This window comes from Colletotrichum fioriniae (genome assembly GCF_027942845.1).
Source record: "Colletotrichum fioriniae strain IMI 355084 chromosome Unknown scaffold_9, whole genome shotgun sequence".
NCBI classification, from domain to species: Eukaryota; Fungi; Ascomycota; class Sordariomycetes; order Glomerellales; family Glomerellaceae; genus Colletotrichum; species Colletotrichum fioriniae.
The window spans coordinates 231,702-249,781 of NW_027076845.1; the positions used below are offsets into that span (position 1 = coordinate 231,702).

Consider the following 18,080-nt stretch of genomic DNA (forward strand, 5'->3'; position numbering starts at 1 on the left):
CCTTGTCAAGGTTGACAATCTGCCAGACAATGGCTGACCTCTGATCTCGGTGATTTCTCGTCGACTGGGACAGAGGGATGTGTGGATGCGTTAGGCGTCTGCACCTTCGTCCCTCGAATGTTCAATGGTTAGGTCCTCGGCCTTCAGTCTTCGAAAGAATGACCACTTTTGCCACTCCCCAGCCTGCTTGACTGATGCGACATGCAGAGAATCAATGGCCTGGGCAATGTCATTGGCACAACCCTATGCGCGTGTGACGTGTCCTGATTGGGCACATCGAAGATTTAGGTAGGCTCCGTCGTAGAGACATCTGCCACTCAGGCTTTCGTTGTAAATAGGTACCTAAGCGACTTTCTTGTCCATGATCTAGTGAAAAAGGAGCAGAGCTTGAAGTACAGGTGCTCTAATGACGTCATGGTCTAGCTGTGAGTGCGCGGAGGTTCTAGTCTTTAGCTTTCGCTTTCGTTACCCAAGATAACTAATGCGTCCAGGTGTAGTTATCGTGATGACTACTCTCTTAGAGGCATTAAGACAGGCCGCTCTAGGCAACGACTCTGCTGAAAAGTCCATAACTTATTGTCCGTAGTAAAGTATCGAAAATAGTAGTTAAAGTGAGCCTGTTTTGGCGGTTGAAAATGGTCATTCTTCATGACAAGGTAAAGTAAGATAGATATTTAACAGCAGACGGTTCAACCCGCCTGATCAACTGGTGAGGATGTTTTCATTTTTTTCTTTTGGGTGTCATTTTACCCCCCCCCCTCTTCGTAATATTCCGAGTGGTCGTCATCGTATATGCCCCCTACAACCATCATGTCACCAATCTCACTCAGGCCATGAGGGTATATACGGGGGTCCGGCGCCCCAGATAAAGCATGGAGCCTCATCAGAAGCCACCTCAGGCGAAGCAAGTCTCGATCTGGGAGCTGATCCTGGCTCTCAGCCGAGATCTCAATGATAGATCCATCTTTGATCGGGCGAGAGTTGACGTGACTCCATTCCTCTTCGAGAAAAACATCGCGGGGGTCTGTGGAAAAGGACTTTGCAATCCTGCTAGCCATAGACGCAATCCTAGTACGTCTCAGCCAATGAACCCTTAGTCGAATTATGGTCAGGGATGAGTTGTCGTCGAGTGATTCAAGGGGCTCCAGGGCGAAGAGTCCTTCGGACCAGCTGGGCTCTAGCTGACGGCTTAGACACAGCATGTTCGTCATCAGGGTTGTAGTGCCCTTGCGACTTTCTGAAAGCTTTGACTTGATCCTGGCGTAAAAGTCTTCATCCCATCCGACCACTGCTGCAGAATGTACAAAGCTGGTCAGTAGGAACAGACTTTCAGGAGGGCAAATAATTGCAGCGACGTTGTAACAGATTTCCGGGTCCGCAACACCAGTAGCAATGCAAAGACCCCCATCGCGACCCCGCGCCTGACACGTAGTCATCAGTAGTATCCAAAGTGAAGCAAATTTATATTCTTACTTTTGTTCGTTCGATTTCGAATTGGGCATGTTCTTCAGGCGTCATGGTACCAGATCCGTCATCAGGAACCCATTGACTAAGAACTATCGCATTATTAGCATGCTAAAGTAGTATCTTACTCAAATGGCATCGCAGGGTTACTTGCATAGTCTGATGAATCGCGGAAAAGCATATGTGAGATGCTCGAGACAACGTATGTATGCGCTCTTCTCTTTCATTGGAAGGGGCCGAAGGGTTTGTAATTTGTGCAAGAGGTCCTGGAGCAGACCGATATCCAGGACCATGAGAAGACTCCAGAAGCCCGCTCTATAGATGCTGAAAAAGCCCGTTCGTCTCTTGAAATCAAGCTCCTCCCGAATTTTGGTCACCAAGCTGAGCCTGGTTTTCATCTCGTTGTCCATGGCATCGTCCATGGCCTTTTGTTGCGTCGCAGCACTACGGGCGCCGTTGAGCATTCCGTTCTGGAGTGAGTTAGAAAGATGCGGTTAAGACAAGTCAGTGAGACACCGCTGAATATAACTTACCTGAGCATACGATGTAAAAAACGGTGCACCTATTGTATTATCGCACTTTCGTCTCTGAGAGGCGTAATGGAGAAGAGCTCATGATCGGAGATAGGAAAAAAGAGTAAAGTTCACCTTGGGAAAAGTACAACCAGGAGAACGCCCCCTCGAAAGATGGGGGTCAGCAAGGCATTATGTTGTTGTAATGTCATGTGAAACAAGTTCAAGAGGAGCGTATTCAACGACACAGCCGGAGATGGCGGGTGGCGTAAGGTAAATAGTAATGCTGGTGCCTTGTGTCTGTTTGTCGGAATTAAGGCACAAAAGATTGAAGTCTCCGTCAAGGTACTCAAATCAACAAAACTTGAAATCCATCAACATGCTCACGTCTCCGCCTTGCCCGAACTCCCATGCAGCGCCGCTTTAGGGCCTTGACGGCCTTGCGGCGTTCGGGGCTCACTCTCTGCATTCGAAGAGCATTCGTGCTTGCTCCGGTTCAGGCCTTGTATGTTGAGACCGCAAAAGTTCTTGCATCCTTTCCCGTCGTCCCTTCAGTCGTTCCCTTTTCTATATAATGGCACCTTCATCTTTTCATTCTATAATGTATGCTTTCCTTCATGAGTAGCTTGCATATCAAAACGAGTGAGACCATATAGCCAAGCTTGGACACAGGCAATGTTGATACTTGACTCTGCATCTCTCCTTTAGGTTGCCTTCTCTATCCCTCCGTATCACATCAATATTTTACCACGGTGCCTAAACGTATCCTTTATACCAGACCCATGACATGATACAATTCCTCTGACGTCCCCAAAACTCGAAGCTACTCCACGCCGTATGGCGATTTGAGTGTCTTCACCCCTAGAGATGAGTTCAGTAGAATTGTCTGTCGCTCGATCTATCGGTTTTGAATGAAATCGGCCTCTGGATCGAAGTGAATCAACGACTTGAGATAAAATGAAGTCTAATGCTAATGTTTCAACGAAGTTCTCCGCTGACGTCTCTCGATTCAATCTCCATCTCCCCATCTCAATTGGAAATGCCGCATGCCCATCTATCTGAAATGCTCCGCGGCACGCTCCAAGAACTCAAGCATTTCCCTCTTAGACGCCTCCTCCAGACGACGTGCCGACTCCTGCTTCTCTGCCAGTGCAAGTATGTAGTCACCTTCCATAGTGACTCCGATATTTTTGATATCGGCCGCCATGTCTTCACCAACCATCTTCAAGCCGTCTTCGAGGACGTCCTTGACGTTTCTGATTGCGTCGCGGAACATCTTGACCTTCCGGTTGAGAACGTATTCTTCAATTCTGGCTTTGATCTTCTTGACTGATCCATTTCCTGTGTAGGTTTGCAATCTGATTAGTATAGGTACCTAAAAGCCTTTCCCTGGGGATTCTGGAAGACATTTATTGCAACGGAATCATACTCACCACGCATCTGAGCACACTCCTCATAGCCAGGGGTCATTGCTTCGGCAACTGGTGTAGTCAACGCTCTGTTGGCGTCTTTCTGAGCATCATCGACTCCCATTCGACTTTGAGCGGCAAGTCGAACAATCTTTGACTTGTGGAGGTCGAGCTGCCGATTGAGCTGGACGATTGTAGGTGAATCATCGTGATCGTAGTCTTGAATCCCAAGTTGCTTCATGACATCCTCATGAAACGCGCCTAGTCGGTGAGTCGCGGAGACAGAGAAGCTGTCGAGCACACCTGGGATACTGGACTGAAAGAAGTTGGCCCAAGTCTCTGTCAGGTTATCCGTGATAGGTCTTAATAAGTCTTCGTTGAAATTATTCGACTTCCATATGCCGCTGCGGCGAAACGTTGCCTTTAGCGTAGAGAAGTTCATGTTGCCCCAGCCAATTGCCGTAGGAACTGCCGCCCGACTGGCAGCGGAGCTCAAGCGCTTCATCTCCTCATACAGAACAGTCTCTGCTGCCATGTGCAACTTATCGCGGCAATCCTCGACCTCACCATTCAAAGCCTACTGAGTGTTATTTCCGCGTTTCATTAAACCAACATGGAGGCGATACTCACGACATTGAAGCGTGCCAGCATCTCCTTTAGACGGTCCCCGTCGATCGTGGCTGTAGTCTCTGCCGTGTCCTGGGCCCATATCGCGATGGAGTTAAGGATTTGGCAGATACTGTTAAGCATCTCCTGGTACTTCGCGATTCGAAGCTCTTCGGTCAGCTTCTGAGCATGAGCTTGGAGCTGAGGAATTTCTGTGTCCTGCTCGGTGTCAAAGCCAGGGGTATCATCATCGTTATCGGCCACAAGGCCTTGCATCTTCTGGTATACGAGGCTGCTGGTGCAGAAGACAGGAGTCAAAGCGGACATTCCGTCGTAGTCGCGGAACTCCTCGTCAGCTTGGCCATGTCCATTGGTGTTGGCCGGATCATGCCGATCAAGACTAAGTTGGTTATCAATTAGTTTCAACGGCTTTATGGCGTGGTTTCTCACTTACTCTTTGAAACCCTTAGTGAGGTGCTTCCTGACAGCATCTCGGCAAAGCTGGTTGCGCCTCCGAATCAGACGTGCATGGACCTCATCCATCAGCTCTCGCTTTTCTTCTGTTAACTCCACGAGTTCTTTGCGCTTCTCAGCATTCGGATCGGAGTCGACGACACCATCATCATTGCTCAGTTCGGAGGAGGTATCGAATGTGCCTCTCTCGACTTGCTTACTGGGCGGCTCGGTTCGCGCTCTCTTCGCTGCGCGACCCGTGTCGAGGCTACTGGTTGAAACCCGAGATGTCTTGCGACGACCTCGGACAACCATGAGCTCCTTCTCCAGAGCCGCGATGCGCCGACCTAGGGCTTGAACCTGGCCCCATGCTGTCTTAGTATCCTTGTCCAGCTTCGACTTCATGCTTTCGATCCCAGAGCTGAGCGTCATGTCGTCAGTCTTTGAGCAAATGACGGTCAAAGCCGAGAATGCTCTATCAAGCTTGAGTTGACGCTTGATAGAGTCGCTCATGATGTCCTTGGCTGTTTTGTTATCAACAGCTCTGTTGATTGGAGCCACAACCCAGACCCCCGAACAGCACTTGATGTACTCGCTTGCTACCGCAGCTCTGGCTGCATCCCAATCCTGGTGGCCGGGCTGCCAGATTTAATGTCAGCTATCTTCCTTACAATCGATTTCCACATGAAGCCTAACATACCAAGTCTACGATTGTGACACCGTTTGCGAGCACTCTAGCTTTGGTAAAGATTCTAACAACCTTCACCAAAGGCCAGAATGCCGCCGTCTCGTCATCCTTGTCGTTCGAGTCGACGTAGGGTTCGAGTTGCTCGCGGATATCCTGTGCATTGTCGCATTTCACCGTCATGGTGGTACCCAGAAGGCGATCCACGCTTGGATGGGTAGCCAGCTGGGCCGAGGTGCTGCTTGCCAAATCTTCCAGGCTCAATGACGGATAGACCGCTTGAACTTTTGCCAAGGCTTTCGCTGCATCACTTTCCGGGTCCAAATCGTTTCTTTCATTAGTCTCTTCAGCGAGGAATTCCATGAGCAGTATGTTGACTTCCTTGGCCCATTCCTCTCGAGAAACAAACTCAACTTCCGCGCAGTATGGGTTCTCTTCGTCTTCATCATGATTGTAAGAAACCTCGGTGGCGACAGCGGTGCATGCGCGCATACAGTTCGTGGGAAGCAAGCTAAACATAATCAGCTGAGTTCTATCCTGCGAGTTGAGCGTTTGATCATACCTCTGTTCATCTAGTAGAGCGTTGATGGTTGAGCTTTTGCCATCTCCCGTGTTGCCTAGGACACCGATGACAGTTTGATGGGAGCGCTTCGCCTGATCACGAAGATCAGAGATTTGGTCAATCCAGTGAGTTGCTGCCCTTTTAAGAGCAGGCTGAAGTTTGCGAGAGGAAGAAATGGTCTCGCAAGCTGGCTGGAGGTCGTCCAAAAGCGGCAGAACCTTCTCGTAAAACAGCTGCCAGAGATCTGGGTCTTTGACTTTTCTCATCCTTTCGATGTATGAGAACGTCAGTAGAGCTCGCTGCCCAATAGATTTAATCTCTGTGTTGAGAGAGGCATCTGCGGTGACATCCTCATGCCGCTCGCCCTTCACTTTGATTTCTTCCTTGAAGAGAGCAACTGGTTCGATGTCATCATGCTGCTCTGCCTTCACTCCGATGACTGCCTGACTGGGGTCCATTGTGCAACTGGGAAGGAACGTCTCTTAGCTGTATTGAGTCGGAAGTAACGTCTCGCAATTCTGAAGAATCGGAAGAAGAAAAAAAGCCCCCAGCGCGTGAAACCCCTTTCGTTACATCGAGCTCTTGTGATGAAAGTTGAAACGATGTCGAGGAAAGGAAGTTGCTTGTCCATATGCAAATAGGTGCAAAATCAGAACGATGATATGGAATCCGCGCGCCTGAGATCTCAAGTTGCGATGCCAGAGATTGAAAATGATGAAGAAACTAGAAAGTAGTATGATCGAGTGAGAAGAAAGAGAGAATGTTGAACTTGGAGTGATTGGGGAAGGTACTTGAGAAGACGGAGAGGATGGGTTGAAGTTGTCTGGGGGAAGTGGGGCTGAAAGAATCAGTGTGGTTAAATACCCGTGGTAATTGAGAGTTGCCTTTGAAGTTTGGCAGGATGAGAACGAAGGAGCAATGAGAAGCAAGTGTGGACGGCAAGTACCTTACCCCGAAGAGACAAGGATTCTCAAGTGTTTTGAGAGAGAAGGTTCGGCCGACGTTCAAGAAAGGCCAGGTGGGATCTGAAAGACAATGTCAAAAATCGAAAAGCCGTCCTTCGGCATAAGTTTCGAATTAAAGCACTAGGAGAGAATTGAAGGCGGCAACGATGATGAGCATCTGGGTTCGACGTTGATTTCTGGGATATCGAGTGCACAATTGGGAATAGCCTCAATTCCAAGACGGCAGATTAGCATGGTTGCCACGATTGGCGCCTAATCGGCTCACCGTGCAGTTCAATTTTACTACCGGCGGTTCTTTCCCTTCCCAGGTCCATTCTATTACGCAGTGCAGGAAGAGGAAGGCGTCAACACATTCACCTCGGTGAAGCGAATCCTTCACCCCACCTTGACCGAGTCCACCGAGATAAGGTACCTTCCAGTTGCAGGGGAAAGGCCTCATATCAGATCTTATCAGATCCTTCCCAGCGCAACCCCACCATGCGAACCCCGCGGTCCGCAATCCGCAGCGACGCAGGCCGAGGCGGGCTGCCCCTCACCAGCAAAGCCGACCATATCCCTCCCTCACACCACCCGAGTCAATAACGACACATTGCAGCGACACACGCAGGCGCAAACGGATTTCCTCTGTCGCAAAACATTTTGAGCATACGAGACTGGGCGCAAACGCAAGGATAGAAACATCACAATCATGGCGCAAGTTGCAAAACAAGTAGCAGGCGCAGGGGAGCTCTTCGTCAACGGGCGCATCTTTCTGCACAGCGCCGAAGCCAGCCTCGAGACACAACCCACCTTTGCCGAGAGCATGTTTGTCGCCAACGGCATTATTGAGAACATTGGCACAGCGGAGGACCTCAAGGCAAGACACACATCGGGAGAGGTCACCACACATGACTTGGAAGGCAGGACAGTCCTGCCGGGCTTCATCGACGGCCACGTGCACCTCCTCCTCCTCGGCCAGTCGCTGCGCAAAGTGAGCCTCGAGAACTGCACATCACTGGACGAGATCCGCGCCGCCATCAAGGCGTACGCCGTCGCCAACCCAGATGTTCCGCGCATCATGTGCAAGCTGTGGATGCATTCCATGACCCCCGACGGTGTCGACAAGACCATGCTCGACGACATTGACCCCCGACCAATCTTCATCGACACAAAGGACCTCCACTCGACCTGGTGCAACACAGCCGGCATCAAGGAGCTCGGCATCGAGAACATGCCGGACCCGTCAGGAGGCAAGATCCACCGCGACGCCGAGGGCAAAGCGACGGGTCTCCTCAGCGAGGCCGCCGTGCTCACCATCGTGTGGCCTCATCTCGCCCAGGTGGCCCCTAAGAGAGATCGGATGGACGCCATGAAGGATGCCGTGCAGACCTACAACGCATCAGGCTACACAGGACTGATTGAGATGGCCATGGACGAGCCGGCATGGGACGCAGCGTGCTCGCTCCGCGCCGAGGAACCCAACCTGCCCATGCGCATCCACGCCTACTGGCTCATCAAGCCATCCGAATCCGAAGAGGAGCGCTTCAAGCAGGTCGATCGGGCCATCGAACTCCACAACGAGCTGAACAAGGCCACCTCCCCCGACCTGCGCATCGTAGGCATCAAGATCATCACCGACGGCATCATCGACGCTTGCACTGCCCACCTGTCAGAGCCCTATGCCGAGGTGGGTTCCCCCCCGCCCTTCTGGAGCCCCGAGTGGCTCGGCCCCGTGGTCGCGAGGGCAGACGCCGCCGGATTGCAAATCGCCTTGCACGCGATAGGCGACGCAGCCATCAAGAACGCAGTCAACGCCCTCGCCAACCACGCCACGCCTGGCCGCCGCCACCGCCTCGAGCACATTGAGATGGCATCCCCCGAGGACGCAAAGCATCTGGGTGAGCTGGGCCTCACGGCCTCGATTCAGCCTGTCCACGCCGACCCGGCCATCCTCCGCGCCTGGCCGCGCCTCATTGGCGCCCACCGCTGCGAGCGCGCTTTTGCCTACCGCGAATTCGCAGATCACGGCGCGCTGCTCGCACTCGGCAGCGACAGCCCCACGGCCCCCTGGGCGCCGCTGCAGAACGCCTACGTCGCGACGACGCGGCGGTCCGCCAGGGAACCGGGGTACGACGTGGTCGTCAACGAGCACTTTAAGCTGGGCGTGTGCGAGGCTATCACGGCGGGCGCATTCGGAACTGCAAAGAGCGTGTTTGCGGAGGATCGGACGGGTTCTCTGCAGATTGGCAAGCGCGCGGACTTTGTGGTGGCGGAGATGGATTGGACGCCGCAGGGCCTGCTCAAGGGCGAGATCAAGGCCACCTGGTTTGACGGGCGGAGGGTGTGGGCATCACCCGATGCGTAGGATATTATTCGGGAGGTGGGAACTGCTCTCCTCCATCCGTTCATGTTGAGAATCAGACTTTTTGTTTGTGCCGCGGTCGCTGCTATTGACTGCTGTAGTTCAGTACATACGCCCCGTATATGCAGCCGAGAGGCAAAAATGACAAAGCCCAGCCAATTGGTGGTGTTCGTGTACAAGTATTTGTCGGCTCCCACATGACATGTTCAGAGATTTGTAAATAAAGGTTCGTGTGTACTTCTTTTCGTGTGTGTGTGTGTGTATGTATGTGCTGTGCGTTTGCGTGTGTCTGTATGCGAAAGAGAGAACGCAAGTCAGTGATTTGTGTGAGTAAGGTTATAGTCGTGTGTGTGTGTGTGTGTGTGTGTGTCAGTATGCCAGCCGGCGCAGTATTCTGGGAATAGTTTCATCCCATCTCGTGCGTGTTTCCGGCTCTGCGGCAAGATGGCACTGGCCGCTCTCCTGCCCTCCCACAATGCCCCAAATCCCCCAATCCCCAGTCTCTTCTCACACGATGCCCCGATCGGGGAAAGGTTGCAAATCCACACCAACTCGGGACAAAGTCGCGCTGAAGTTCTCCAGGGGTTCTTCGTGAGTGGCTCGGACGTGGGTGAGCACGTCAAGGGTGTTCTCGGGGAAGAGAAAGGGCCCTGCCAACAGGCAAATCACCAAAACCCAGACAGGGATCATCCTGTGTGCTTCTGCATGTCTGTGATATCAGAGATTCCAAAAGAGGCTCTGGCAGCGGATGTCAAAACCCCCATTTCAGCACATGGAGGGTGTGGTGGTGGCCCACTCCTCTCGAGATGCCGAGGGACGTGTCGTTCTCTCTCGTCCCAGATTCTGGATGGAGGTCAGTACAAGAAGACGGTCATGACCCCACGAACTTGGATGGATCGGGCCAACCAACCTTTTTTCTCCATTCAGATATCCTTTCAGATATCCTTCTCGACTTCCATCCTTCAATAAAATACACAGACACCTTCCACCTCCTGTTGTGATCCACCTACTCTGAGAAGAACAACATCTCACAGTCGAAAGGATGCAGCCTCAAATCAGTCTGTCGGCTCTCGCCGCCCTTGTCCCCATGGTTCTGGCCCTGCCTCAACAGCAGCCTCCCCCACCGGGCCCGCCAGCCGCTTGCGCACCGGTCAACATTATCGTAGCTCGCGGCAGTCTCGAGGCGCAGGGTGCCGGTCTGTTGGGCAACATTGCCATGAACGCATCAATGCAGATTCCCGGCTCCGTCATCACGCCGTTGGTGTACCCGGCACAGCTCGATCCGTATCCGCCCTCCGTGTCGGCTGGTGTCATGAACATGACGACCCTTCTCAACCAGCAAGCGCAGCAGTGCCCCCAGTCGAAGCTCGTCTTGATGGGATACTCCCAGGTATGTGTTCACCGTGAAGTTGATACGATGACGCTGTGTCTGACATGTTGCAGGGCGCACAAGTGTCGCTGGATACCCTCTGCGGTACCACAGATGGCCCTAACTTCAACACGACCGTTGCCCAGGCACCCATGGTCGGAAGCAAGAGTAAGTCCATCGATCTTCGATGCGGCATGAGAGTCGTAACCCGATTGCTGACATGGCTCAAAAGTCGCTGCCGTCGTCTTGTTCGGCGACCCAACCTTCATCGCTGGCCAGCCCTTCGCCAAGGGAACCTCAAAGAAGAATGGCGTATGTACTTCAGGCCTCAATCGCATCTCCGTTCCCGTGTGACTGATCATTGCCTCGCAGATCTTCCCCCGTATGGACCTCGGTCCATGCCAGAGTCTGACAAGCAAGTTCGCGTCCTTCTGTGATGACACGGATCTTTTCTGCGCCTCAGGCCAGAACTTGACCGTCCATCTCGGCTACTTCTCAAAGCAGGACTACATCGCCCAGGCATCGTCCTTCATCGTGCAGCAGACCAAGTAACGGTCTCAAGGGATGAAATGGCGATGACAGTATCGAGAACCCGAGAAGCTGGCGACTCGGGGCTTGCTTATCGATCAGGCCAGGCAACTAGAATGAGTTTTGGTAGAGACGAGGGGGGGAGGTAATGCTTTTTATGACTCTTGACGATAAACTTGTTTTTACTTTCTCCTGCAGTAGCATTTTCGGTCTGGTCTTGATGATCGACGCATGGCGTTTCGTGGTGGAGGCAAAAAGACACACTAGCCGTAGCGTTTTTTTCTTTCTTCCTGATATCAGCAGAGGCCTTCGAGCCAAAACAACTTGAATAAACGAAAAAGATTAATTCTCAAGGAACTGGAACATTTGTCGTCTGTGCTCGTTTCGTCACCGAGGAATGTGGGTCTGCTGCAAAGAAACAGGGTGGGGGCGTCACACCTGCCTACTAGCCGAATGCGGAAGCGAGCCAGTGGTGAGGAACATCCGTGCATCGGTCAGCTTCCCACTCACCTTGGTCTCACCTCTCACACCGAGAAAACGTCTTATCTGCGCTGCCTGTCTGGTGATAAGGGGCCACAAACAGCCACAGCCCTGGTGCCTAGGTGGCTTACGACCAGGTACCTTACCTTTAGTCATCAGATGTCTTTCAAATAAATCAAACGCTCACTCAACCGATCGTGCATCAAAATGCCAGGTGTTGTGGTTGCCAAAATCAATGTACATTCAAGTACCCCGTCTCGCGTCGGTATGTCAACGACTTCCTAGTACACAAAGATAAAGTCCTCGTTCTTCAGATCCGTCATGTCCTGCAGACCGTGATCTTCCTCAATCGCACGGTGTTGGTGTTGAGCGTCCTCCTCGATCTCGACCGCCTTGCCCTCTTGCTTATCCTTGTTGCGCATCATCGACTCATCAACAATCAATGTGCTCTTGCCGAGCGCTTCGCGACGCTTAGCGTGCTGAACGTTGAGGTACTTGAGGTAAAGAGGAATCAGGCTGAACAACCAGTCAGTCAACATTGTGCGAGAGGAAAAAGGAGGGAGATGGCCACTTACGCTCCCATGACGGCGACGAGGACAAACATGATGAGGTTGGAAATCAGACCAGGACGATACACCGGGGCGTCATCAACGGAATACAATAGCGGTCCAATGATGTTGCCCGTGCACATGCCGATGAAAACAACAGCGGATGTGGTCTTCTTCTTGGTGTCGCCGGCGGTGTTCTGTGCCTGCCATGTAAAGATAAGAGGGGTGATGGCAGCTAGCGCAGAGACCTAATTGATGCAAGTTCAGTACGTCGTGCGTCTTATTGTATCATCAACTGTAGCCTTACCAAGTAGTATCCGAACAGCAAAACACCCTTGTGCTCACGCGGTACGGTAAGCATCAGGACGGTACCGATGGCAGGGATGATTGCCACGCCTGCAATGACGATGCCCTTCTTTTGGATCCTAGTGGCGATCCAGCCGCTTCCCATGATTGCGATAATCTGAATGGCTCCAAAGGGAATATTGAACAGAATTGTTGTGAAACTGCTATATCCAAATGACTGGACAATCAAGTTACCAAAGGTTGAGATGCCACCACTAGCGATGCTGTGGAAAAACGTCAGTATTACAGCCCATACGTAAGTAGACTCTGGTTTGAGGGACGTACGAGATAGCAATGATGAGAATGAACCAGCACCACGTCTTCAAGTCCAGGAACGTCTCCCAGACGTGGTCCCAGCGCCAGACTCCAGACTGAATACCCATCTGGTTCGCACGAAGTCTCTCAACGGCGATGACCTTTTCTCTCTCGGTCAGATACTTGGCTGACATGGGCGAATCGGGCATGAAGATGAGAACAACGGCGGAGTAGGTGACGGTGAGCAAGCCGCAGAACCTATGTCACGGACAAAATTAGCAAGGCATTCTCAGAATCAAAGTTGTCCGCCTCAAGTTTGGTTCAACAACTTACAAAAAGATGATCTGGTACTTGTAGAGCTTATCGCTGTTGATGTGGCCCAGACCATACGTGAAGAGACTTCCGACGATGAAGGTCACACCGTTCATGGCGTTCCAAGAACTAGTGACCAACGTCTGCTCGCTTCTTCTCCACCATGTCGTCGTAACAGCCAAGCACGACGGCGCAATCATGGCCTCGAAAGAGCCGAGCATGAATCTTAGGCCAAGAAGGGATTTGAAGTCGGTGCACGAAGACATGATGGCCAGCGAAGAGCCCCAGAGGAAGATGGCGGCAGCGATGACTTTCCCGTTGGGGAGTTTAACGAGGATCCAGGCGGCGACGGGTTGCATGACGAGTTGGGCGATGTACAGAATCGAACCGAGCCAGGAGTACTGCTTCCCGACGAGGTGTGCGTCTTCCTTGATGCCGAAGATGGAAACATAGCTTTCGGAGTCGATCCATCAGCGACCCAATTATATCTGGCGGCCTAGGTGCAGATTCACTCACCTGAGGGAACTCTTATCCATCTGCTGAAAGAAATACGCCCCAAGAATCAAGGGCAGAATGCGAAAGTTGATCCTCTTCAGAACGGCTTGCTCTTCCTCATACGTGAAAGTCGTGTCACCGCCTCCGTGCTCTGCGAGGAACTTTGCCGCCTTTTCTTGGACCGTGTTCGCCGGTGTTGATGGTTCGGGGACGGGCTCGATCGCGTCGACGGTCGGACCGCCGGCTCGATCCTCAGCCGGAACCTGAGAAGCCATGTTGAATCTCAAAGTCGATCTCGCACGAAGAAAACCCTAACAGGTGTCGTTGGAGCTGAGAGCAATCTCGTAGTGCCGCGATGCAGACGTCGAGAATATGCTTTTGGAGAGTGACACTGCAACACCCTGATGGAAAGAAGGAGAGTAGCGGAAACCCAGCGTTGTGGTTCGGACTCGCTCATCTTATCCGTCAAATGCCCTCATGCAACAAGCCCCCTTGTCCGCCCCCAATAACCGGTTTCCTCTGAGCCGGGCACGAACGGCAAAGCCGAGCGTGGAGGCTCAACATCGATCTACCTTGGCAACACCTGACTCCCGTGTTGCGTATGCCCATCGCGTGGTGTCTGCTGGCCTTCTTTGCTAATACCCGGAGATTAAGTCTGCCCTCCAAGTCGGATGGCACGTTGCCAAGATTGCTTGCCGGGTGCTTGACAAAACCCAAGAGATCCCTCGGAAACACCCCAGTCCAATTCACAATATTACTTCTCATTGGAGGGAAAACTACAGGCTATTTGCGAAGCCGAGACATCAGGGGTCTCTATCGAATCAGGTTCCCGCTCAACGCCTGAGGGCTATCGTATACCTTACGAGTCGTGCGCAACCCTACCAGGTAAATCCAGGTCTAGTTCATGAGAGTCCGGGGTAACGATCTACGGTTTACGAGCGGGTGGCTGGAATAGCCAAGTTGAGAGGACCAACAAGGGGGTTCCTCTGGGCTGACGTTGCACTTATTCCCACTTCTTCCCCAAACTCTCTCCGCACGCTACTCCCTCCCAGACTCCAGTCCTCGGTTTACCCCAGTATCCCCGACATTTCCGACATTTGAGGCGGAGAGCCCCCCCGCGTTCTGCTTCATCCTCTCCCCGCAGTGTGGGGATCGTGAGCGTCGAATGACTGGTTCATGAGTCGGTCATTCAAACCCCCGCGCCCAGAAACGGTCTGCCATTTTGGCTAAATTCGGGCGTTTGGGGTATCTGATCCCGAGTAGGATTCATACTGGGGCCCGCGATTGCATGAGATCTCGCTGACTTTGAATACCATCCGCCGAAGTCATGACGACTCCGATAACGCGGTATTCTGTTTGTCAATAAACTCGCCGTGCCCATTGCTATTCATCGTCTAGCCAGGGCCTCAACAGTGCACTTGACCGTGTTTCCTCCTTGCACTGAACATCACTTTACTCGACCACCTTGAAGCCATCGAAACAAGACGAGTACACAACTAACCTTCAAAATGGGAGAGACAACGCAAAAGAAGCGCTATGCCATCGTCGGCACCGGAGGCCGATCGGGCTTCTTCTACACGGCGATCGCAAAGGACTACAGCAGCACTTCAGTGATCGTCGGTCTCTGCGACACAAACCAGACACGCATGAACTATGCCAACTCGAGATTGAAAGATCTCGGCCACGGCGAGGTCCCGACCTACATCGCGGCCAACTTTGACCAAATGATCAAAGACACCAAGCCGGACGAGGTCATTGTCACAACCATGGACCGTACACATAACATCTACATCGTCAGAGCAATGGAGCTAGGCTGCAACGTCGTCACCGAGAAGCCAATGACCATCGACGCGCCGCGGTGCAGGGAGATCTTTTCGGCAGTCGAACGAACAGGCCAGAAGGTGCGCGTAACGTTCAATTATCGCTACGCGCCACACAACACAAAGATCTTTGAGATTATCAAGTCGGGCGCCATCGGCAAGGTGACAAGCGTGCACTTTGAGTGGATGCTCAACGAGAATCACGGCGCCGACTACTTCCGCCGCTGGCACCGCGACAAGCGCAACTCGGGCGGCCTCCTCGTGCATAAGTCGACGCACCACTTTGACCTGGTCAACTTTTGGCTTCAGACGAGACCGCAGACGGTGTACGCCCAGGGCGACCTCAAGTTCTACGGACGAGAAAACGCCGAGGCGAGGGGCGTGACGAAGTTTTATACCAGGGCGCACGGCAGCGAGGCGGCAAAGGACGACCCGTTTGCACTGCAATTGGACCAGAACCCGCAACTCAAGGCCATGTACCTCGACGCAGAGCACGAGGATAGCTACTACAGAGACCAGAGCGTGTTTGGTGACGGTATCAGTATCGAAGACACGATGAACCTGCTCATCCGGTACCGCAACGGTGCGGTGATGACATACTCCCTCACAGCATACGCACCGTGGGAGGGCTTCCGCGTCAACTTCAACGGTACGGGTGGTCGTCTCGAGGTCGAGGTCGTGGAGAAGAGTTACGTGAACTCTGGAGGTAGTCAGGCTTTAGAAGGCGCGATTGAGAAACGGACGATGTTGCTTAGGCCGCTTTTCGGACCTCCTCAGGAGATCGATCTCGGTGAGGCCAAGGGTGCTCACGGCGGTGGAGATCTCGTTCTTCTTGCGGATCTGTTCGGTGAGCCAGTGTCTGACGAGTACATGCGGGCAGCTAGTCACATTGATGGTGCCGCGTCGATCTTGACTGGTATTGCTGCCAACCGGTCACTGGCAACCGGACAAGCTGTCAATGTGGATGATATTCTGGTGGTGCCCGAGAAATAAGGAAATAACTCAATCTGATGATACTTATGCAATGCAGTAGGATAGAATGAACAACAGATAGATACATATATGAGCAACGACACCTCCTCTTCATCACAATGTCATCTCAGGTACAGGCAAGGACAAGATTGATGAACAGCCTACATGAAACATTCAGCATGGAGTATCAACCCTATGCAACAACACTCTGAAAGTAGGCATTCTACGCTAACTCACACTCTATCAAACTTTCAACACCATTGCCGCCACCATAGATACCCAAGATACTCAGACCAGCCTTCTCTAGGAGACTCTGCCACTCCACCCGCGTACGCTCCTTGCTACTGACTAGCGTCAACATCATGATATCTTGTCCAGTGTTCTGCCAGTCGGCACCGATGTCGGGGATGCAATTCTCATTGACCAACAACCTGCTGTATCCAGGCTTCATCGCAGCTGTAGTCCGCACAAGAATCTCTTCGCACTTTTTATCCGGCCAGTCATGGAGGACCGAATGCATGTAGTAGGCTCGGGCACCTGAGCGCGGGGCGGATTAGTCCTGGATGTCTTGTACAGCAGACAAGGTGGGCGTTATTACCTTTGATCGGTTGTTCGGTGAAAAAGTCATGTCCCATCCTCTCAATCTTATCGTCGAGCTTCTCAATCTGATTGATAACGGTTGGAAGATCCTGGACCACAAGCCTACCAGGGGCGTCGGGATGCTTCCTCCTAAACTCATCAATGTCATGACCAAAGCTTCCACCGACGTCAACAAGGAGCACGTTGTCTTGAGAGTCGTGAAAGCCGTCGACCAATCGTTCTTTCACGGGGTAAATGCCTTCATCCATCCAGCTTGGTCGGCCTTGGCGGTATGCGCCCATGTGCTGTGCGAATTGCATCTCGTAAGGGTGGTTTGCTGCGAGCCAGCTGAAGCAGTCGAGTTTGGTGTTGTATCCATATTGTAGAGGTCCGTTGAAGACATCGTGGGGTTCGCGGTAGTCGGTTTTCTTGGCGAACTCGTGGAATTTGGCTAGGGACTCCATGCAGGCTCCGGCACTGGGTGTTGATGATGGTCAGCTTACACCTCAGAAATATGGGAATGCATGCGCGAAGAAATACGGGCTTTCTTTTGAGTGATGTGGATTAGATGATCGGAAAGTAGACTTGACTTACACGCAGGGGTAGCCAGCGCCCATGCTTGTGATTGTGAGCGCATCCGAGAAGTTTGTTGACTTGTATTCGTCTGGTCCGGTCTCAGTGATGTAAAGCATTGCGCCGAGATGTCTCATTATACGTCCTGGATTCAGAGAAGGGGAGTAAGTAGAGATTCCATCAAGAAGGATCGTCTTGCAGCAAATGACACACCCAACAACGCTGGATCGTGTCCAAGCTTTAGAGCGAGATCAGACACATTCTGAGGCTCTTTGCTCTTTGATAACAAAGCGAAGAGGCCGGAGTCAACCGCGTATGTAAGAGCTGTGAAAGCAGCTGGCTGATGGGCAATTTTTAGCGAGTGCATTGAAAGTCAAGAAGGAGGCCGCCTCACCTGCGCCCAGCAGTGCTTGATCATCGTCTCGCGTGGTGTCTCCAATGCATGTACCAACAAGCGAGCGCTCTGCAACATGCTGAGGCGTGCGGTGTCATCACCTTCAGCAATTACGCTAGTGAGATTGGCAATGTTCATCACATGTTTATTCACACTTGAAAGGTCGCACGCGGCCAAAGCAACAGATATGTCAACCTCGCGGGGTATCTCGCTCGGGATAGAGCCCATGATGTCCAAATATGCAGGGTAATGGGCTTAAAGACCCAAATGAGGATGAAATAGAGAGGATAGTAGAGGAAGAAACCGAGAGGTGGAAAGAATCAAGGAATCGAAGAAGAGTAGGGGGCTAAAGGGGCAAGAGCAAGTTTCCCTGGAGGCACTTGTTGGTCATATAGATATATGGAGTACAAATC

At 52.3% G+C, this 18,080-nt stretch overlaps 6 protein-coding genes across 6 annotated transcripts; 3 read left to right on the forward strand and 3 right to left on the reverse strand.

Annotated features, from left to right (window-relative positions):
- Window positions 1-3,030: 3,030 nt before the first annotated feature.
- N0V96_007530 (uncharacterized protein) lies at window positions 3,031-6,149 on the reverse strand (the record flags this gene model as incomplete). Its single annotated transcript, XM_065758055.1, has 5 exons — window positions 3,031-3,317; window positions 3,410-3,962; window positions 4,016-4,391; window positions 4,446-5,083; window positions 5,145-6,149. 5 exons carry the CDS (start codon window positions 6,147-6,149, stop codon window positions 3,031-3,033), a joined length of 2,859 nt encoding a protein of 952 aa, XP_065613197.1.
- Window positions 6,150-7,344: 1,195 nt separating this feature from the next.
- Window positions 7,345-9,000, forward strand: N0V96_007531 (uncharacterized protein; the record flags this gene model as incomplete). The annotated part of the gene is made up of 1 exon (XM_053192841.2): window positions 7,345-9,000. The coding sequence occupies one exon, from the start codon at window positions 7,345-7,347 to the stop codon at window positions 8,998-9,000; it is 1,656 nt and encodes a 551-aa protein (XP_053049781.2).
- Window positions 9,001-10,039: 1,039 nt separating this feature from the next.
- On the forward strand, window positions 10,040-10,918 carry N0V96_007532 (uncharacterized protein; the record flags this gene model as incomplete). The annotated part of the gene is made up of 4 exons (XM_053192840.2): window positions 10,040-10,387; window positions 10,441-10,534; window positions 10,599-10,678; window positions 10,739-10,918. The coding sequence occupies 4 exons, from the start codon at window positions 10,040-10,042 to the stop codon at window positions 10,916-10,918; spliced, it is 702 nt and encodes a 233-aa protein (XP_053049780.1).
- A 737-nt stretch (window positions 10,919-11,655) lies between these two features.
- Window positions 11,656-13,604, reverse strand: N0V96_007533 (uncharacterized protein; the record flags this gene model as incomplete). The annotated part of the gene is made up of 6 exons (XM_053192839.2): window positions 11,656-11,890; window positions 11,950-12,170; window positions 12,230-12,491; window positions 12,553-12,780; window positions 12,856-13,287; window positions 13,351-13,604. 6 exons carry the CDS (start codon window positions 13,602-13,604, stop codon window positions 11,656-11,658), a joined length of 1,632 nt encoding a protein of 543 aa, XP_053049779.1.
- A 1,233-nt stretch (window positions 13,605-14,837) lies between these two features.
- On the forward strand, window positions 14,838-16,142 carry N0V96_007534 (uncharacterized protein; the record flags this gene model as incomplete). The annotated part of the gene is made up of 1 exon (XM_053192838.2): window positions 14,838-16,142. One exon carries the CDS (start codon window positions 14,838-14,840, stop codon window positions 16,140-16,142), a length of 1,305 nt encoding a protein of 434 aa, XP_053049778.1.
- Window positions 16,143-16,344: 202 nt separating this feature from the next.
- Window positions 16,345-17,317, reverse strand: N0V96_007535 (uncharacterized protein; the record flags this gene model as incomplete). The annotated part of the gene is made up of 3 exons (XM_053192837.2): window positions 16,345-16,658; window positions 16,720-17,177; window positions 17,295-17,317. The coding sequence occupies 3 exons, from the start codon at window positions 17,315-17,317 to the stop codon at window positions 16,345-16,347; spliced, it is 795 nt and encodes a 264-aa protein (XP_053049777.2).
- Between the last annotated feature and the right edge of the window lie 763 nt (window positions 17,318-18,080).